The following is a 21,124-nucleotide window of genomic DNA, read 5'->3' as shown; positions in this document are numbered from 1 at the left end:
TGCGAACAGCTGCTTTTGTTATTTCCTGTCAAATATACCATCATTTAAAAAAATAAAGCTGGGCAAAAAGAGAAAGCAAGTTGATCATGTGCATTCAATCCTATTCTTACGTGGAATGTTCAAAATTTCAGCTTGCATTTCTTTACAGTGCCATAAATAGTGCCGGCGCATGATTACAATATCCCTCCCCACTGACCACCCCCTTGTGAACCATGCCCACCAATGGCGCTGTCAACTAAACGTCAAAACAGTTCCGTGGTCGTTGCGATGTTAAAAAGTGCAAACGAAGAGCAATGACTCAAAATACATGTGCATAATACCAAGAGAAAAGAAACGCATAAATCGCATCAATTCGCATATACAAACATATGTAATAAGGAAATATGGCCGACAAGTCAACGGAGCCAACAACACCCGCATCATCACCTACCGAGGAGGGTTTGGTTACAGCTGCTGCGAACCGTGTTGTTGTTACAGACGAGGCAGCTCCAAGCAGCGGTGGCTACGGCAGCAGTAGCAATAACAACAGCACACATGTTAAGGTTTTAATAATCGGCGCTGGAATGGCAGGTTTATCTGCTGCCAATCATCTGTTGCAAAATGGTTGCGATGATTTTCTCATTGTGGAGGCGCGCGGTCGGGTGGGAGGACGAATCGTGTCCATACCGCTTGACAATAATCAAAAGGTACCTCACGCATTATGTAAGCAGCCTCGAAGCATTTGTTTAAGGGGGGGGATAAAAGAAAAGGGGGACGTCACGATGTTAGTATTTTTGGACGTTCCTAATTGTTGAGCAACATTTTTGCGGCACTTATGAAAATTATAGATTTTTCCACACGTTGCTTTTAGGTGTCACAACGACATTATTTATTTTATACAGTTCTAAATTGTAACATTAATGAAATATTTTTTTTAAATTCAGTAAGATCGGCATTAATTTGCATTCCTATAACCTGGCCGAAGTATATATTGCAAATTGTTTTTGCCAAGTTATTAGTTGGTTACACGCTTCTAGTGAAATAACATGCTTACCGCTTTGTCGTGCAACATTATAGCATGGAATTTCTTACTTTACCAGTTGTTATACAACTCAAATTCACTTTGTAGATAAGATACGATTGTGTGTTACATTTGTGACGTCGCAAGGTGCGTTTTAACGGGCAATCAGCTGATTATAAATAACGGGTTAACGGGTAAACGATCACGTAGTCAGGGAAACACCGTTAGAACCGGCTACTTTCGTATAGTAAATAACTTATCTTAGATATAGGTCAGTTAACTTTAACGAAAAGAAGCGAAGAATCTTATCTATTTATTTAAAAAAAAATTGTATTTACGTTTTTCTTGTAAACTCTGACAGAAGGGATAAGGAAAACTATTTTTACATTAACTATTCAATATTATTATATTTTAATGATGGAAATCTTAAGAATATTTTACACTTCATAAATCGCTAAAAATTTATTGGATTTATTTATGGAAGCCATTTTATGTGTTAGAATTATATTAATGATCACAACAAAAGTTACCAAACTCATTATTGAGAGTTACCCTATGTTAATTATAGAAATCAGTTAACAAACAAAATTGTCGAGAGATAAAATTGTTGTTATATTATAATATGTTATATTTGCTTTATTCTTAGACGGATCCATTTTGTAAATTAAGTAAAATGAATTGACCAGTTTGTTTATCGCAAAGGTTTATTTTTCATTTCGTTCAAAATGTGATCAATATGTTGAATTTGCCTAACTGATTTGATTGACACGATTCAGTAACCATAATAATACATTTTTAGGATATACGAAGGCATCGCATTATTATATCGCAAAGGTTAATTATGTCGGTTAAAAACTAATCAATCTGTTATATTTGCTCGATTGCAGGTGGAGCTTGGCGCCAATTGGATACACGGCGTGCTGGGTAATCCAATCTTCGAAATAGCTGTGCAACACGGTCTAGTCAGCGTTGTAAACATACCAAAGCCGCACAAGGTGGTGGCCACCACAGAGGATGGTCATCAGGTTCCTTTCAGCATACTGCAGGAAATCTACGAGGCGTACGTCTGTTTCCTACGCCGTTGTGATGAGTATTTCCTCTGCCAGTACAGCCCGCCTCCTGACATCAACAGCGTTGGGGAACACATAAATTACGAAATTGAGATCTACTTGAGCTCTGTGCAGGATCCGAAGGAGAAGCGTCTGAAGCAGTTAATATTCAATTGCCTGCTCAAACGCGAAACTTGCATCACCGGCTGTCACAATATGAATGAGGTCGATCTTCTTGAACTAGGTGAGTTTCTCCACAAAATTAAGATACTTAAACTGCTTATAAACTATTCGTCGATGCATATAGGAAGCTACACAGAACTCCAAGGTGGTAATATTGTTCTGCCAGCGGGCTATAGCTCAATATTGCGACCACTAAGCGCACAGATACCTAAGGGATCCATATTGACCAAGTGTCCGGTGAAGAAGATACACTGGAAGCGAAAAAAAACATTTACCGGCTTGGAGACCGTTGATGAACACTCGGAGAACGAGGACTCCGACGATTCCGAGAAGACAGTGACAGAGGTACCAACAGGTGCAACCCAACGTGGTGCCTCTGTCGAGTCAAACGCCAGCAGCAGCAATTGTGATTATGTGCCCGAAGGTGCTGTTCGGGTCGATTGCGAGAACGGGCAGATTTTCCATGCTGGTCATGTGATATGCACCATACCCCTGGGTGTGCTAAAGCACACGCACAAGACGCTCTTTGATCCGGAACTGCCACATTACAAACAGGAATCCATTGAGAATCTCATGTTTGGCACTGTGGACAAAATTATTCTTGTGTACGAGCGTCCATTTCTCAGCGCCGACATCTCGGAAGTGATGCTTCTGTGGGACGATGAAAAGCAAGAGGCGGCCAGCGAAGAAGAACGAGCCACAGAGGCGTACCTTAGCAAGAACTGGTTCAAGAAGATCTACTCATTTGCCAAGATCAATGACACCCTACTCCTTGGCTGGGTGTCTGGTCGCGAGGCAGAGTATATGGAGACATTGCCCCATGAACAAGTAGGCGAGAAGTGCACGGAACTCTTGCGTGATTTCCTACAAGATCCTTATGTGCCTAAGCCTAAATTATGTGTGTGGTAAGCTGACCTCCATCTTCTTGGCTACAAAATACTACTAATGTTATCGACTATTCCTTTTAGCACCAGTTGGAAAAGTCAAACTTATACGGGAGGCGCCTATACCTCGATACCTGTGGGTGCCACACAGGAGGACATCGAGAATTTAGCGCAACCCCTTTACGCCACACCACAGGCAATGAAGGTAGACTGCGCACCTTATTCGAATCTATTTCATGAAATTTCATTTTCAGTTCGAACGTTTTTTTTTTCAGCCAGCAATCGTATTTGCCGGCGAACATACGCATTCCAGTTTTTACTCCACTGTACATGGCGCTTATTTGAGCGGACGGACAGCGGCACAGTATTTACTGGCAAATGACGAACCAGATGAGATTATCATGGAATCTGATGGCAGTGATTTAAGCGCCTGGATGCAGGGTATCGCCCTGGACTAAGCCGATAAACCATGACTATTTATTATTTATGTATTATATACTTATTTATGTCTATTTCACACTTTTAACTTTATTTAAGGACTAATTATTATTTATCGCTTTGTTTTTAGCTAGTTATAGATAATATCAATTGTTTGATGTGCATTTGTTTTGATAATATAATACTTTCGTTGTTGCTTTTACGTATCTTCTATTAAATCACGTTGTTGGTCGGAAATTGCAGATCGAGCAGATTAGTAATTTCAGTGCTCAACGGCTTTCACTGTAACACTTAATATTACCCAAGATGTGCACAAAATAAATTTGTTAAGAAGATAGTTTACTAAGAAATATGTACACCTATTTTTATAAATTCATATAAATTGTAGTCGAAAATATAAATTGGTTGAAGTTACAGGATGAAACGATTCTTGTTGGAGGTTATCCAAACAAAAAAAAAAAATGGTACGATAACCAAAAATGCAACAAAGTGTAAATTTAAATGTAACTATGTATTGTTAATGTTAACTATTTTGCTAACTACATTATGCATTAGTTAAATCTTTAAGACAAGTAAACAAAGCAAACAAAAAATGATATTATATATAGCATTCAAAATAGATCTACATACATAGATATTTATTTTTAATTTATAAAACAAGTTATTATTTTTTAAACTTGTGCGCATAATGAGAATAAATGGACACGCTAAACTGCAATTTTTCCATTTTTACTGCAAAGTTGTATAGTTTATTTATAGATCTTCATTATTAAGCTACATTAAATTGACCCCCCTTTGAGAACTCTACGTATCCACTGCCGCCCATGTGCCTTCGATAGCTCAGTTGGTAGAGCGATGGACTGTAGTTCGGCAATTGCAAATAGACATCCACAGGTCGCTGGTTCGACTCCGGCTCGAAGGATTTTTTTTAATTTTGTCTTATAATTTATGAATAAATGTTCTGAATATTAATAATATGTGTAAGACAAAAATTTTGGTTTTATTTTCTATTATAAATTAATTGTGAATTTTAATGAAAAAAATATACGACTATTCCAAAGAAAAAACTAATAATTAAGATAAATGGATTTTGACGAATACTATGCTACTGAAAAATGTATGTTACATAAACAAAAATGGAAAAATTTAAGTTTAACATGTTTTTAAACATTGACAAGAAACGCGTTCTTAATAGATTACGGATATATATATATATTATTTAAACGATGAATTCATTCTAAAAATGTTTTAAAAAAATCCTTCGAGCCGGAGTCGAACCAGCGACCTGTGGATGTCTATTTGCAATTGCCGAACTACAGTCCATCGCTCTACCAACTGAGCTATCGAAGGCGTAGAAGCCGCGAAGCCAGAACTCAACTTGAAGTCGAACTGCACATTTTGGTCTTATCATCCAATTCAGTTGCTATAAAAAGCTTTAATCTTATCGAAAAGAGAAAAATTTGACTTAAAAGCTCTGCTAACTTCACATTCATACGTCGGTCTCTTTTTTAGCGTTAAGTCAATAATATAAATTTAGCTTACGCTTAAACTTTAAAAGCGATTTTGTGTGTAAGTGAATGCGACAGCAACGTTGCGAAAGGCAGACAAAATTGCTCCTCTACAACTTAAAATCGACGGTGACGGCAGTTTGGTTCCATTCGCCGGCTGCAGCGGTTTATTTTTGTCGAGACCAAAAAGAAATTCAATACCAAGGAAACTTAGGTTGCAACTACGGCTACTTTATTGTCAGTGTTTTGCCGAAATCGAAGTATCAGCCTTTGGATAAAAAACAAGAACAATCTATTAAAACCATCATCAGTAAAACCAACACGAATTGTACTCAATATGTCGTATCACAAGCCAGAAGCCAAAACCGTGCAGGATTTGAAAGATGTTGCGCATAAATTGCGTATTCATTCCATTAACGCCACGGAAGCCTCGAAGTCTGGGTAAGTAACAATCACTTTAACTATGGCATGGAAAACTTGTGCACCTTGCACTTGTTGCGCGATCGTGCGTTAATCGTTCACCAAAGCAGAGGTGACCCCCGGCTTGAGGCTCCGATGCCACGTGTTTAATCCATTGCAACGCCGTTCGTTGAAACACGTTTTGTTGTGCATTTGCACTAAGTTCAACACATTCACACATATATTTATGTATACATATGTATATGTATGTACATGTAAAACTTTATAATTTTTATTGATAGCTACGTGCAATAATTTCGCTTGTTAATTTGAAATTAACCTTCCGTAACCTTCACAAATGCTGTTATGCTTTTTTTGTTCTTAACGGCGAAACAATTCATTTCTCAACACAAACACACGCATATTGATGGCAGCCACAGCGGCGCTTTAAACGAAGCTCGTTGAAATTTCGCTGTTAGTTGGCAACGCGGAGCCCCGATATGTTGTGCTTTAATAGCTCAGTTGGCAACATTATGCTACACTGGAGAAAACTAAAAAACAAAATTAAGCTATTTGCACCGCACATTTAATTTATTAAGCTATTGACAACGTGCATTCAAATTACATTAATACTAATGGCCTGTGTTGATGTGTTTCGTACAACTCTGACGTTTTTATGACCTTTATGACACCGCTGCAATTAAACTAAATGTGAGATAAGTAAAGTAGTTATCCAAATGGAGCTCCCTTTCCCGTCAACGTCAAGCACAATGTTTAGACGCTTTAGGGTGCTCAGCTGATAAGCGCTGCTCTATATATGACCTCTGTTGTGGGAGAGCGAGAGGGAGAGGAGAGCAGATAACCTACAAGCAGTTGGTTGGTTAGACGGAGGTGATCGAGCTGGTCACCTTCTTTCGAGTGTTTGCACGAGATTATTGTATGACAAAATGTTGATAAAAATCAAAAGTAGCACTCACCTTCATTAGTTCTTAATGAACAGAGGGCAAAGCGGAGACAAGTTTCAAATTCTATGGATCGGGAATCCATGAAAAATACGGAGACAATCGATGATTTGTTTTTGCAACGCAAACTCAAATTTGCGACCGGTTTGCGATTGGAAACCTACACCAAACGTGAAGACGATAAGGCATGCATACATACATTTGTATGTATGTATTTATATTTACCACATACATAATTTTGTATAAACAATCAAAACACACACATGTATATGTACATATATACATATCTATATATATATACATATGTATAAATATATACATATGTACATATGTACATATCTATAAAAAAATGTGTATTGTAAGACGAGCCCCTTCTTTCCTGGATATGACTGAAGCCAATTTTAAAACGTTACAAGTGTAGAAAAAAATACGGCTACAAATTTATTCAACATTCTATAAGATTTTATAAAAACAAATGTTGAAACTTAACATATAAATATATATTTAAATCCTAAAATATATATTGAAGAGTTGATTAAAATTTGAGAAGTGTATTCCATTTCTTATTATTCCATTATACATACATACATATGCTTATATTGGTTTCGAATTTTAATATATATTAATATTTGCATATAATTATTAAAAACTATTATTAATTAGAAAGAAAAAATTAATTCCGAGGTATATTATTCTTTTTTAAAAATTACACACAGTCGTAATAATTTGTTTAATTCATAGTTTATAAATACGTGAATTATTTAAATTAATTAAAAACGATTTCTTAGAAACAAAAAGCCAATTATTTAAAATTAGTTTAATCGGCAACACTGTGAAGTTTGCAGAAAATTTATTCAAGGGCATTGTGTTTTATATTGCAGATGCCTGGCAATGTGCCAGTCTTTAATCCCTAAATAAACACATTTTTACAACTTCGCTTAAATTCTTGTCTTGCAGCCATCCAACATCATGCAGCTCCTTGGCAGAGATCATGTCTGTGCTGTTCTTCCAGCAGATGCGTTTGAACCTGAAGCATCCCCGTGATCCATCCAGCGATCGTTTTATCCTCTCCAAAGGACACGCTGCACCCATTCTGTATGCTGCTTGGGCCGAGGCTGGTCTATTCCCCATCGACGAGTTGAAGAATTTGCGCAAGATCGACAGCGATCTCGAGGGTCATCCCACGCCGCGCCTGAATTTCATTGATGTGGGTACCGGTTCTCTGGGCCAAGGTGTTGCTGTGGGTGCTGGCATGGCTTATGTTGGCAAGAACTTCGATAAGGCTGACTATCGCACATATGTTGTAGTGGGTGATGGCGAATCCGCTGAGGGATCTGTGTGGGAGTCGCTCCACTTTGCCGGACACTATGGATTGGACAACTTGTGCGTGATCTTTGATGTGAATCGTCTGGGACAATCGGAGGCTACCTCGCTGCAGCACAAAATGGACGTGTATCGTGATCGTCTGGAAGCCTTTGGCTTTAATGCACTCGTCGTCGATGGTCATGATATCGAGGAGCTGTGCAAGGCGCTCCACTGTGCCGAAAGCACAAAGAATAAGCCCACTGCCATCATTGCCAAGACGTTCAAGGGCAAGGATTTCCCCCCAGATTGAGGATAAGGATAGCTGGCATGGCAAGCCTCTGGGCGATAAGGCGTCTACTGTTATCAAACACCTGGAGGGTCTGATTGTCAACCCTAACGTCAAATTGTCGCCTAAAAAGATATGCAAAATTGCACTGGCTCCCGAAGTGGACATCACCAATGTTAAACTGTGCACTCCTCCCAATTACAAGCTGGGCGACTCGGTGGCTACACGCTTGGCCTACGGCACGGCGCTGGCCAAGATTGCGGCGAATAATGATCGTGTTATTGCCCTGGATGGCGACACAAAGAATTCAACGTTTTCGGATAAGTTGCGTAACGCTTACCCCGAGCGTTACATTGAATGCTTCATTGCTGAGCAGAATCTGGTGGGCGTAGCCATTGGCACCGCCTGTCGTCGTCGCACGGTAGCCTTCGTTTCCACATTTGCTACCTTCTTTACGCGTGCATTTGACCAGATCCGCATGGGTGCCATTTCGCAGACGAATGTGAACTTTGTGGGCTCCCATTGTGGTTGCAGCATTGGCGAGGACGGACCTTCGCAGATGGGTCTCGAGGATGTGGCCATGTTCCGCACCATACCCGGCAGCACAATCTTTTATCCCTCGGATGCCGTGAGCACCGAACGCGCCGTCGAACTGGCGGCCAACACCAAGGGTGTCTGCTTTATCCGCACATCGCGTCCCAATACCGCTGTCATCTACAACAACGATGAGCCATTCACCGTGGGCAAGGGCAAGATCGTCCGCCAGAAGCCATCCGACGAGGTGCTCCTCATTGGCGCTGGCATCACTCTGTATGAGTGTCTGACTGCTGCTGAGCAGCTGGAGAAGGAGTGCATTACGGCGCGTGTGATTGATCCTTTCACTGTGAAGCCGCTGGATGTGGACCTGATTGTGGAGCAGGGCAAACAGTGTGGCGGACGTATCGTTGTCGTCGAAGATCATTACCAGTAAGTTGTGCACATCTCCTTAAAACCCTTGTCCAAAATGATTCTGATTTTTTTTCTCTTCATTAGGCAAGGAGGACTCGGTGAGGCTGTACTCAGCGCACTGGCTGAGCATCGCAATTTTGTGGTTAAGCATCTGTATGTGCCCACTGTTCCCCGCTCTGGACCCCCCGCTGTTCTCATTGACATGTTCGGCATCTCTGCTCGAAACATTGTCTGTGCCGTTAATAGCATCTTGAAGAAGTGAACATAAAATTGCTTTCAGCTTCTGGCCGAACACATAAAACATAAAATCTGCACGTTGTCCAATCACTTCATTTGATTATTAACAAACCCTTGGTTAATTCAGAATAAACTCAGTTTCTATACAGGTATACAAATGCTTGTATTATTTACTCTACAATTTAAAAGATTGATAGTTGCTTAAAGACAAAATCTTTATTGAAATCAGAAAAACAAATATATATTTAAGTAACAAACATTGCAATGAATTTTTTGGTTAGCCAAACTAACTACATAGAAACATGTAAATTAATTCAATATCTTTCTTCTTACACTAATAAGGAGGTATTATTTTTGAGGGTTTTTTGCTTTAGCTTGTTTCACAAATATGGAAAAATTGGTAACTTTTACGAAAGTTATTAATATTGTAATTAGCATTAATTACTTAGATCTTACGATAGAAACCGAGGATCCTTCAAATTCTTGAAAAATTTGAAATTTTTATGAATTAAGCAGATTGCATAAGATTTCTTATTTAGAATCGGTTTAGTTCATGGCGTATATAGTTTTATAATGCCACTGTGTTATATTTAAGTAATATATTTAAAGAGAATTCCTATTAGTAATTTAGAAAAAGCAATCTTTGGTCTGATGATGACGTGTCAGATATGATTGACTTCAAATTATTGCATACCAAAAATCTTTTTCAGGTCCTTCAATGAGAGACCATTGCTACCAGAGATATGCAATGCTTGACCAGGATTTAAGACCACATTCGAAATTTCAATTTTGTAATCCTGCAGTGCCTTAATACGTTGCTCCACAGTGTCTTTGCACATAAGGCGATAAATAAACGAAGGCTTCTTCTGTCCATAGCGATAGATACGATCCTGTGCCTGGCGCTCCAACTGAGGATTCCAATGCAAGTCAGCCATAAGCAAGTGATTGGCCACATTCAGGTTGAGTCCAACGCCGCCAGCAGTCAATGAGAGCAACAAGATGCGCTTATTGTTGCTCGTATTGTTGAATTCACTTAGCGACTCGCTTCGCTCACTTGCATCCATTTTGCCATTGAAGTCGAGTGTCTCATGACCCATCTCATCCAATCGGTTTTTAATAACAGCTAGGTAACTGGTCCATTGGGAGACAACAATGATTTTATCGTTTGTCTCTTGGAGCAGCTTTTGCAGTATCTCAAATACCATTCGCAGTTTAGAAGAGTCGCGTTTAAATTCAAATATCGGATTGCTTGGATTCAATAGTTTCATTGCCGTGGCCATTGTCATAGATGTATGCAGTGTGTCTTCCTCATATTTAATACCACTTTGGCACTCTTCTTTTTTTAATTATATTTTCTCCTATGGTGGGTGATGATGTTCTGATATTACTTTTTCTCTCTTTCTTATTCAATTTTGTATCCTGAGAAGATGTCGAAGGTCGACTTACATCACTTTCTTCTTTAACTGGATTTTTCTCACTCTTGATGGCGCTAAAAGTGCTCTTCTCAATTGTGCCCTGGCCGTTGATATTCAGATGCTCACTTTCCAACTCGTCCTGGTCATCCTCATCTGCAGATAAATTAAACTCATTGCAGAGCATCTAGGGCGAGAAAAAAAACTGTTTGATGAAAACTATTCGCAATGAAGAGAAGAAAAATATCTCACCTTTACCATGAGGCCCGGATGACAGCAGAATTGTCGTAATCGTAGTAAAAAGAACCAAAATGAAAATTCCTTGAACACGTTCCCTTGGATCGTAGCCAATGGAGCGTAAGAAATTTTCATATATCGCCTTGTATTTACTATCGACTTCATCGACAATAAAGTTGGGTGTGGTCTGCACAGAATAATAGTGAAGATCTTGATTGTTTTGTTCGCGTTGCCGCAAGAACTGAGCAAATATCCTCAAAGATATTGCGGAGAGTATTTGATAAACGTTCATTTCTGCCGGTGTCAACTGTACATCGATTAGTTTCACCTGCAGCGGCGGCAGCGCGGGCATTTCCCCTGCCAACTGCAGTTGCAACTTGGTGCGTCGCAACATCAGGGGTTTTATCAGATAGCTCATGCGGCAGTGACCGGCAATGCCTTGGTTGAGATAGCGACGCCATAGCGTCAGATCTTTAAAATTCGGCACACTCAGGAACTTAAGGAGAGCAAAGCAATCCAAGGCGCAATTCTGTATGGGGGTTCCAGTTAACGCCCAATGATGCTGGGCCTTAATGTTGGTGACGGTCCCAAAACAGACAGTCTTCGTGTTGCGTATGATGTGCGCCTCATCAAGCACCAAACGTTCCCAACGTGAGCTGAACAGCCGCGAGTCACTGCCAAAACGCTTCCATTCAGAGACAAGAGTGTTGTAAGATGTGATGACCAGATCCATACTGCGCAAGTCTGAGACACTAATGGCACGACGATCTGGTCCATGATACGTGTGCACGTTAAGTTCCTTGTGCTTCACCTTAGTGGTTGCCTCGGCAGCCCACTGCGACATCACGCTCATGGGACAGACGATTAAGGTGCCGGCATTGTAAGTGCACTCGTCGTTAGGCAACAGAAGACGCTCATCATCAGCTTCTTCGTATGGCAGAAATGGGCGCTTGGGTGGTAATACATCTGGTTCATCTTCGCTATCGCTCTCGAGAATATTAATGCGTTTCCAAGGTGTTTTAAGTTTATTGAACAGCTGTAGTTGATGCTCAAACGATTTCTTATAATCAAAGTCGGTTGTGACTTTAGGCATAGCCAGTCGCTTATTTTCGTTGGCTGCCACGATCAGCGCTATTATGCTTAGTGTTTTACCCAACCCCATGTCGTCAGCCAATATGCCACCACTGACTTTCTGAGCTTCGCGCCACAACAACCACTTAAGGCCCGTGGTCTGATGTGGCAGCAGCGGCACAAGCAGCGCCTTTGGTTGTATGGTAAACTCGGATGCACTGGGCGGAGGCCCGTCGGGTTCATAGAGCGTCTGCAATCGAGATTGACTTATAATACTTTATGGAAAATCATAACATCGATAAACTTCACCTTCAGCCCAGAGATAATGTTGGTTTTATGTTGATAAAACTCGGCCACGCTGCCACCTGCGATGTGTCGATGTCGATTGACTCCAGCATATATATGTGACCAACTGGGCTTCTCATCTGCTTCAGCTCCAGCCTCGGAATTAGGACCTGGTTTATCTTTATTGCCTTGTTCACTTTCCACTCGCAAATTATCGATGTATTGGGACATCAATGCAAGTCGAGCATTTAGCTGGAGTACATCCTTTTCTGCCGCGTCCAAATCAGACGCATACTTATCTTGAGATTCCAGCTGTACCTTCCGCTTCTCAGCTTTAAGCGTGTTTTGAACAAGTTCATCAAAGTTGGCTTTCTCTCGCTCATAAATGTCAGCACTAACAAATATGGCATTCTCGTCACTTGCGTAATTGGCGACCAGACCAGCCTCATGCTCATCCTCCACTCGTTCCAAATTGCCAACTCCGTGTGGAATTTCATCAGCATCTTCAATATCGGAGCCAAGATTAATGTATATTAGCTTTTCATTGTTAGGCGCCAAGATTTGACAGTCGGAATTAATACTGTCATCAATGTTTGCTGGAGTGCTGGGAACATCCATAACTAATTCATCACTCGTACAACCAGAGTTCACCAACTTCAAAGGGCAACGATTGTCTTTATCTTCATATGTTATGTTTCCTGTATAAATAGGGCTATTTCCGACTTCAACACAACTCTCTGTAATTTATTTTATTGAGTAATGCCCACATGTCGGAAATTCATAATAGTTACCATTTATTTGGGACATCACAAGATATTTTTTTTATAAACAAAGAACGCAATTCAATTTCACAACATTGGCATGGCGCGGGTATTTCCTTTTGAAAATGACCCATTTATGGTCACAAAATATACTTGGTATTTTCGGAGAATGTTTAAATAAAGCGCCACTTTTTAAATCAATAGGAGTTATTTTTGTTGTTAAATGTGCGCCTATTAGCCTATTTCCACTGCACCAAAAAACCTTGGTTTTTTTCCGTTCAAGTTAAATGTTCGCCGCATGTAAAAACCCATAAGAAAGTCGGTTCGAAATGTAAAAAAACCGAGTGGCAGTGGAAATAGGCTATAATAATACTCTATTTAGACCAAGTGCATCTGATTCAATAATGCAGTTCTATGATACCAAAACTTCATCACGTCAACAGCTGTTTAGGGATGAAAAAGTAGACAAACTCAGGCAGGAAGAAGAATATCAAAAGCAATAACAACAAATCAACCAAAAATTAGAAACTTTGTTACGGACTGGTTGTCTTCCCTGGGGCCGTGCCGGCTGGCTCATCGGTACTCAGGTGGAGTCCCATCCCTGGCCCGCAGTCCGCACAATCGATAACTTCACCGATATTAACAGCTGTTTTTTTTTCAACAGAAAAACACATCACTAACAAAACAAAACAGCTGCCGCGCAATTGGAAAATTGCGCAAAAACAAAAGGAAATTCAAAACAAACTATTGACGACGATAAGTACAAAGAAAAACAATAATAAACAACTCACTGATCCATCTTGTGTTTGAATAGGGCCTCAACTGGACCCCGGCGTACCCTCCCTGCCTGAGATGGCCACATCGGCGCCATCTCCCTTTCGTTGGCCACCACCTCAGTGGCTACTCCTCATCCGGCGTAGTGCTGTGGAATCCCCCCCTTCCATGCTGAGAAACTTACACAACCATGTTCATCGTAAGTACTATATTATAATTCATGAATTTTTCTTAATAACTAACATTTACTTTATTTATTTTTATTTACAGATATTCCACTTTCATTCTCGCTACGCGGAACAGGATTCGAAACAGAAGCAATCAACAAAACAAAGAGGAACAAAAAGAAATAACAACGGAGTAGGAACGATTTATATGTGGTATGTAAGATCAAGAAAAATATGTGCATTTATGTTTAAATATGTACGCATATTTGGGTGTATGTATGTATATAAATGCATTTATGTTTGATTCGCTTAAACATCTACCTTAACCTGCCTAAGAGCTCTTAAGGTTTGGTGAAGGGGCGATAGGGGATACTTTAATGCATATAATACTGTGGGCAAAAAGTAGTAAGACTTTGTTCATAATTTTAAAATTCTTTATTTATTCGGCCAAATCTATTTCGTCCCCCTCAAATTAATCCCCCGGCCACAATACACTTTCGCAAACGTTTTTCCAATCCTCGAAATAGTTTTAAAGTAGATTTCCGGAACAGCCTTCAATGCGCGTAGTTATTCTCGTTTAATGTCTTCAATTGACTCAAAACGATTTCCCCGGAGCGATCGTTTGAGTTTTCTGAACAGCCAGAAGTCACACGGAGCTAAATCAGGCGAATACGGTGGTTGTGGAACGATATTGGTTGAATTTTTGGCAAAAAACTCACTAAGAATCAATGCAGTATGCGACAATGCATTATCGTGCAGCAGAAACCAACAGTTATTGATCCATAATTTTGGTCTTTTTAGACGAATTGCCTCACGCAAACGACGCATAACGTTCAAATAATAGTCCTTATTAACAGTTTGGCCGGATGGAAGGAAATCATAGTGCGCAACACCACGAAAATCGAAAAAAACTGTCATCATGACCTTGATTTTTGAACGACTTTGACGAGCTCATTCTTGACCCTCCTTGAAGTCTTTGTACCACTTATAAACCTTTTTTTGTGACATGGTAGAATCACCGAAGGCCTTTTGCAACATTTTGAAACATTTCGGCACCCGAAATTTGATTCCGCACACAAAATTTAATGGAACTTCTTTATTGAAAAATTTCACTCATTGTAAAAATCGCCGAATGCACTTTTTGTACTTCAGAAAAACAGGCATATATTAAACACTAATGATTATTTTGATATGATATTTGGCATAGAAGTTACTGACAGTCTTGCCAACCTAGAAACAAAATATTTCGACGAATGGACTTCCGCACGAAATATAAATTAAAAAGTCTTACTACTTTTTGCCCACAGTAGTACGTGTATATCTTTATAAATGTGCATACATCTATTCCTCCGCAGATGCGAATGTTGATCTGAATGATTTTTTTTGTCTGTTACCTACTCTGTCGTTTTACAGCAAAACATTGATCTACTTTAATTTAAATTTTTATTTAATTGACTTTGGAATTTTAATTTACTTCACAACATTTATAATTCGCTGATCAACAAAAAAGGTCGGCGGAAAATAAAATATATATCGAGGACTCGAAACCAAAGAATTAATTGCTGTTTATGTTTACGCAACGTGACGACAGTTGCAAATGTTTGGACGTAGCGCACTGGCGGTCGGAAACAGGGCGGGCTTGGGACGGACTCACCAGTCGATTTCCTCCTCCTGCCTCAGCGTTGGCGGCGTTGTCTCGCCCACTATCCCACGTCGTGGATGCTTCTCCGCGCTTGTCCAGCGGTGATGCTCTGGTTGTAGCTGTCGTTGTCGTTGTTGTTGTTGTTGCCGTTGCGTGTTGCAGTTGATATTGCTGCTGTTATTGTTGTTGTTGTTGCTCTGGTTGTTGCTGCCGTTGCTTTGGATGTAGCTGCCGTCGCTCTCTGCTGGGGTTGACGTTGTTGTTGTTGCCGTCGCCGCTGTTAAAACCTCATGCTTGGCAATCTTCTTGCTTGCAACGTTATTGTTGTGATTCTTTGCCGTTGCTGCAGTTGCTTGTTGCCGTGGCTTATTGTTGTTGCAGTTGATGTTGTTGTTGTTGCTTTTTCAACTCATAAGCACACAACTTCCTCTACTGGCGCCAGCTCTTTCCACCAAAAACTTTCCTCTCTCTTTTTTATATATTTTTCTTCTACAGGTGGACCGTCTCCAACCTTCATCAAAAATCAAATCCCGAACAACCGTTTTTCTATTTCTTTCATGGACCGACTCCAACCTCGATCAAGAATCAACCTCGTGATACAACTCCGACGAGAAAAAAAAAGGCAAGATCGTTCAGCACGATCTTCCGGCCGACCGTCTCCAACCTCGATCCAAAATCAACTCCTCGAGCCAGAAAAATCCACCTTCTAACCTCTCATGAAAAAAAAGTTGACCGTCCTTTTTCAACTCCTATTTAACAGGAGGAGCAATTTTCAAATTTCCCTCCCCTGGAGTTGCCATTTCATCTCTCCGATACATCGCCTCGCGATATATCGATAACCCCCCCCCCCCCAACATTGCTGGCACAAACGATATCCCAAAACGTAACAATACCCCCCCCCCCCCTAGATCGTTTGTGACCAGCCGGAATCTATTGCAGCGCCCAACGTAGGCTACACCCACGACACTAATTGAAACAGATACAGAGGAACGGATCACCAACACTACATCCGGCAGACGGTAAGTCGAGCTCACTATAATCGTATATCCTTGCTGTGAAAGACTCCTAACGATCTTCCTTGCAGGTCCTCTAATTCATAGGCGTTGCTACCTATACCTCGAACGACCCGGCATTTTACAAACTTCTTTGCAAACTTCGCGTTGAATGCTTTGCCGAAGTTGCTAAGTACGAAGTTTCGCCTCCAGACTTCTTGTCCTGGCGTCAGGAGGAGTTGCCGTGCACGCTAATCATAGCGCTGACGACTGCGTTCATAGGCCTTGTGGAGATGCTCCTTCACTTGACTTCGGATGATGGCCAGTCTATCCCGGGCTTCTAGGTCGGTGATAGCATGATCCGACAGCGATCTCAGCTTCCTGGCCAACTTGTATTGGTGTCCGTTCAAATACATGTGTTGGCCGAACACAGCGAAAAACGGCGTCACTCCAGTAGCGCTGTGGACTGCGTTGCGTATCGCTACTTCGATTTCCGGTAGGTAAACATCCCATTCCCGGTGGTCGTTTTCCAAATACGCTCTTATGCCAGATATTACAGTCCGGTTTACGCGTTCAGCGGCGTTACTTTGGGGCGAATACACCGGCGTGCGCATATGGGTGATTCCAAAGGCTTTGACCATCGTCTCAAAGGATTTGGAAATGAATTGCCGTCCGTTGTCAGAGTGTATCACCTCCGGTACTCCGAATTTGAAGAATACTTCGTGAACTAGGAAGTCCACGACATCCGCAGCCGAAGCGTCTCTCATCGCCTTCAAGAAGGTGAACTTGGAAAAATGATCCACGACTATGAAGATCCAAGCGTGCCCACGTTTGGATCGTGGATATTTCCCCAAAAAGTCTATATATAACTTCTGGAATGGGCGATCGGTGAGCATTTCCTTTCCAATGCCGGCCTGCGTTGAGTAATTCAGTGCTTTTGTCTCCTTACAGGTAGCACATCCTCGTACAAAATCCTGTACTTGTACCGCCATGCCAGGCCAGTAAAAATGCCTCCTCAGTGCATGCAGAGTTTTCGTCACCCCGCCGTGAGCTGACGTCTCGTCCGAGTGCGCTTTCTGGATCAATCCCGCCGTCAGTGAATCGGGTATCCACAGCTTCCAGCTCGACTGGGTCGTTCCATCGTCAACCGACTCCTCCGTCACTCTCTTAAACAGCATGCCACTCTGTACTTTCACGTCTGGCAACCGATGTTGTTGGCTGGTGACCTCGTTGACCAACTGTTTATAGTCGGTTGACTCGAACTCCGTCGTCTCCATCCCAAGAAGATCCTCCGGCGTCACAATTAACTCCTCTACGCTTCTCGACAAAGTATCCGCAACGACATTCTCAGTCCCCTTTCGAAACTGCATCGTGAACGGAAAAGCCTGGAGTTCCAGTGACCATCTGGCCAGTCTCCCTGTCAAGTCCTTGAGACTCATGAGCCATTGGAGGCTTGCGTGGTCGGTGATCACGGTGAATGGCATCATTTCAACATACGGCCTAAATCGATGAATGGCCAACTTCGCTGCCAAGCACTCTTTTTCAGTCACCGTATAGTTGACTTGGTGCCGGTTCAATTTGGCCGAAAAGAACGCGATCGGCCTTTCCTGCTGTTCCTCGTCCAATTGGAACAAAACAGCTCCGACTCCGAAATTCGATGCGTCACACTGGATGTAGAAAGGCTTCTTAAAGTCGGCGTGCACCAACACAGGAGCCGTGGTAAGGGCCTTCTTCAATTTATCCACAGCATCAATAGCTTCCTCACTCAGCTGAAACTTCCCACTCCTTTTCTTTAGAGAATTCGTCAGTGGTACTGAGATCTCTGCGAAGTTCTTAATGAATCTCCGATACCAGCCAGCCGTACCCAAGAAGCTACGCAGTTCCTTGACCGTTCTTGGAGCAGGGATGTTATTTATGGCCTCCACTCTGCTCGGATCCATCCGCAAAGTGCCTCCACCTATGATGAAACCTAAATAGTTGAGGTTCCTAAAGCAGAACTTGGATTTGGCCATGCCAATGGTGAGATTCGCCTTCTTCAAACATTCCGCCACTAGTTTTAAATATTTCAGATGTGTGTCGAAATCCGCCGAGATGATTAATAAATCGTCCAAGTACACGAATACATTGGACCTTAGGGACGTCGGGATCACTTTATCCATGAGTCGGCAAAGTTGCTGTGCTGCATTGCATAACCCGAAGGGCATGTGGCGAAATTGGTACAGCGGTCGTCCCGGAACTGTGAAAGCTGTATAGGCTCTACTGCTTTCCTCCAGCTCGATTTGCCAGAAAGCAAACTTCAAATCGACACTTGAGATGAAGTGCGTCTCGTCGATCCGCGAGAGAATGCCTTCGATGCATGGAAGGGGGTACGCATCTTTCACCGTCACGCTGTTCAGCTTCCGAGCGTCTAAACAAAATCGATTCTTGCCGGGCTTCATGACGACCGTCGTCCTATTGCTCCATGGACTGTTGCTCTCTTCGATGATGCCCAACTGAAGCATCTTATCAACCTCCTTCCACACGATCTCCTGTTTTGCTGGGGATAGAGGGAAATGTCGGTCCTTCACGGGTTCGGTTCCTTCAATTAGCTGTATCCGATGCTGCAACAGGTGAGTCTTACCCAATCCGTGAATTTCAAATTGAAGAAATTCACTTTTCACGGCTTCCAGCTGACTCCTCTGCATCTCTTCCAGGTCCCACATCTCCGGATCAGACTCGACAACATCCTCGCCCCGGTAATAATCCACTTCCACAGTGGCTGCTTCCGACACATCTCGGGGTGACTCTCGGTGGTCCAATCCTCCAAACAAATTCGGAGCGATGTTGAACGCTCTCCAGAAATCGATGCCCAAATAGATCTCCTGTTTTAAATCGGGGCACATAAAGAAAGTTATTTACTCCGACTTGTCGCCGTATGACACCGGCAGATTAACTCGTCCTAGGATCGGTCGGCTGGCTCCTGCAGCAGTAGTGACCATGGACGCGTACGGCTGAACATTCCAGTTCATCTTACTGGTCAGCTCTCGGCATCCTCGCCCCATAAGACTAACGGATGCGCCGGAGTCCAGAAGACCTTTAAAAACTTGTCCACCGATGACGACGTCTACAAAAACTCGGGGATCGGTGTTCTCCACTCTCCGAACTGCTTCCACCACTTGCCTCCTCGTTATCCTTCGTCGACGAAAATGAGCGCGTGCCTTTATGACGCGTTTCGTGGCCAGTGTCATCCCCTTACATTGCCGCTCACCAAAAATTCTATTTCGGGCCGACATGTATGCCCGAACACGTTCTCCATATGGCAAGCCTCTTAGTGTTCTTCCTCTCACTAAGGTGTTCGCTTCTTCTTCATTCACCAAATTTCTCCTTAACCTACTTGTAACAATACTAAGCTTATGTTCTCCATTCGCAGTCGCATCCTCTACTTGCTCCTGTTGGCACGCCACTCCGGCTTCTGGTCGGGTCTCGCCTCCGAATCATCTGCCCCGGCTTCATCGCGTTCGCCCAGGTGTTTCCCGGACAATTTACGCATTGCGGGCTAAAAGTGTCAGGTTTGCCACACCTAAAGCAACAAATGCTCCTCGTCCGGGACATACAATCCCGGAAACTTTGACCAGGTTGCCGGCAGTTCCAGCAGATCCGCTTACTCGTCTCGCGGGTCTTCGCTGCCACCTCTTCCACTTCGGGGGATGGACTCTCGTCACGCTGAGGTGGGACTTCAACCTCATAAACGGCCTGTTTGATTCCCTGCGGATATCTGGTTTATTGTCCCTGTGATGAGCGCCCTCGACGGCTCATGTATCGCTCCACTTCGATACATTCTTGGCGCAACTCGTCCACCGTAAGAATATCCATCGCATACACATATCGGGCCAAGCCTTCCTTTAACCCGCGCTTTATAATCTTCACTAGTTCACGGTATCGGAGAGGTTTCTGGAATCGTGAAGCTAGCCGCCGCATGTGGTGGATGTAGTCGTCTACACCTTCGCTAGACTGCTGTTCCCTCTGCAGTAGCTCCTGCATGAGGTCATGCTCGGTCTGGTAGCCCCGAAACCGGTCCAACATTGCTTGACGCAATTCAGCCCAGCTGTCTACTCTCGAGTGCCTCACGTGCATCCAGTACCATTCCCTGGCTCTGCCCTCCAATAGAACATGGAAGTCGCGTAGCACTTCCCTCCATGGGCATTGGTATTGTCTCTGCAAAAATTCGATGCGGAAGACAAAATCCTCCACAGCGTGAGTGGAATCGGGAATTCAGGTAAGTGCGGCCCCTCGACGACTCAGCTACCATGTCTAATTCGGTCCTTCCGTCTCCAGCATCTGAACGCATGTTGCCGTGGGGATTCCGCCAGTTCCTAGCATGCGGATCGTACACCTCTTCAGGGCTCGTTAGATAATCTGGACGCGGCAACGGTCCTCGTATGGTCGGCACTGGCGGCTCCGGCTCACTTATGTGGACCTTCGGGATTGCTCCTGTCCCAGCCATCGCTTTTTGCTGCGTAGAGGCGGGTCTACTGCCACCACTACCGTCACTCTGCGGTCGGGTGGTCTCCTGCATCAGCTTCACCAACTCCATGAAGCCTGTGC

General features: G+C 42.6%; 6 protein-coding genes and 2 non-coding genes across 11 annotated transcripts; 4 read left to right on the top strand and 4 right to left on the bottom strand.

Moving 5' to 3' along the window:
• The first annotated feature begins 28 nt into the window (after positions 1–28).
• On the top strand, positions 29–4,269 carry LOC132787866 (peroxisomal N(1)-acetyl-spermine/spermidine oxidase). 2 transcript variants are annotated; one of them, XM_060795202.1, is made up of 5 exons: positions 29–686; positions 1,888–2,293; positions 2,357–3,137; positions 3,201–3,321; positions 3,392–4,268. In XM_060795202.1, exons 1-5 carry the CDS (start codon positions 384–386, stop codon positions 3,572–3,574), a joined length of 1,794 nt encoding a protein of 597 aa, XP_060651185.1. In that variant the 5' UTR covers positions 29–383; the 3' UTR covers positions 3,575–4,268. The 2 variants fall into 2 exon arrangements, with proteins under 2 accessions (XP_060651185.1, XP_060651186.1); XM_060795203.1 differs by having other exon boundaries at positions 467–702; positions 3,392–4,269.
• A 114-nt stretch (positions 4,270–4,383) lies between these two features.
• On the top strand, positions 4,384–4,476 carry Trnay-gua (transfer RNA tyrosine (anticodon GUA)). The gene is made up of 2 exons: positions 4,384–4,420; positions 4,441–4,476. It is a non-coding gene; the product is annotated as a tRNA-Tyr (tRNA).
• A 335-nt stretch (positions 4,477–4,811) lies between these two features.
• Trnay-gua (transfer RNA tyrosine (anticodon GUA)) lies at positions 4,812–4,904 on the bottom strand. The gene is made up of 2 exons: positions 4,868–4,904; positions 4,812–4,847 (listed from the first exon to the last, which is right to left on the bottom strand). It is a non-coding gene; the product is annotated as a tRNA-Tyr (tRNA).
• Positions 4,850–9,357, top strand: LOC132787865 (transketolase-like protein 2). Its single transcript, XM_060795201.1, is given in 4 exon segments — positions 4,850–5,503; positions 7,381–8,026; positions 8,028–8,980; positions 9,047–9,357. Coding segments are annotated over 4 exon segments (1,881 nt in total). The 5' UTR covers positions 4,850–5,399; the 3' UTR covers positions 9,225–9,357.
• On the bottom strand, positions 9,112–10,485 carry LOC132787869 (transcription termination factor 2-like). The gene has a single exon (XM_060795207.1). It carries the CDS (start codon positions 10,483–10,485, stop codon positions 9,883–9,885), a length of 603 nt encoding a protein of 200 aa, XP_060651190.1. The 3' UTR covers positions 9,112–9,882.
• Positions 10,486–10,674: 189 nt separating this feature from the next.
• LOC132787863 (transcription termination factor 2-like) lies at positions 10,675–13,100 on the bottom strand. The gene is made up of 4 exons (XM_060795200.1): positions 12,996–13,100; positions 12,229–12,941; positions 10,864–12,169; positions 10,675–10,798 (listed from the first exon to the last, which is right to left on the bottom strand). Exons 1-4 carry the CDS (start codon positions 13,009–13,011, stop codon positions 10,785–10,787), a joined length of 2,049 nt encoding a protein of 682 aa, XP_060651183.1. The 5' UTR covers positions 13,012–13,100; the 3' UTR covers positions 10,675–10,784.
• Positions 13,101–13,585: 485 nt separating this feature from the next.
• LOC132787860 (uncharacterized) lies at positions 13,586–15,922 on the top strand. Of its 3 annotated transcripts, none has more exons than XM_060795195.1 (3): positions 13,586–13,938; positions 14,010–14,119; positions 15,498–15,922. In XM_060795195.1, exons 1-3 carry the CDS (start codon positions 13,930–13,932, stop codon positions 15,712–15,714), a joined length of 336 nt encoding a protein of 111 aa, XP_060651178.1. In that variant the 5' UTR covers positions 13,586–13,929; the 3' UTR covers positions 15,715–15,922. The 3 variants fall into 3 exon arrangements, with proteins under 3 accessions (XP_060651178.1, XP_060651180.1, XP_060651179.1); XM_060795197.1 differs by having other exon boundaries at positions 13,592–13,938; positions 15,417–15,922; XM_060795196.1 differs by lacking the exon at positions 15,498–15,922 and having other exon boundaries at positions 13,612–13,938; positions 14,010–14,364.
• Positions 15,923–19,434: 3,512 nt separating this feature from the next.
• LOC132783889 (uncharacterized) lies at positions 19,435–20,069 on the bottom strand. Its single transcript, XM_060789198.1, has 2 exons — positions 19,963–20,069; positions 19,435–19,909 (listed from the first exon to the last, which is right to left on the bottom strand). The coding sequence occupies exons 1-2, from the start codon at positions 20,067–20,069 to the stop codon at positions 19,435–19,437; spliced, it is 582 nt and encodes a 193-aa protein (XP_060645181.1).
• Between the last annotated feature and the right edge of the window lie 1,055 nt (positions 20,070–21,124).

The sequence above is a fragment of the Drosophila nasuta genome, chromosome 2R (genome assembly GCF_023558535.2).
Source record: "Drosophila nasuta strain 15112-1781.00 chromosome 2R, ASM2355853v1, whole genome shotgun sequence".
Taxonomy (NCBI): Eukaryota; Metazoa; Arthropoda; class Insecta; order Diptera; family Drosophilidae; genus Drosophila; species Drosophila nasuta.
This window is presented reverse-complemented; position numbering and strand designations above follow the sequence as displayed.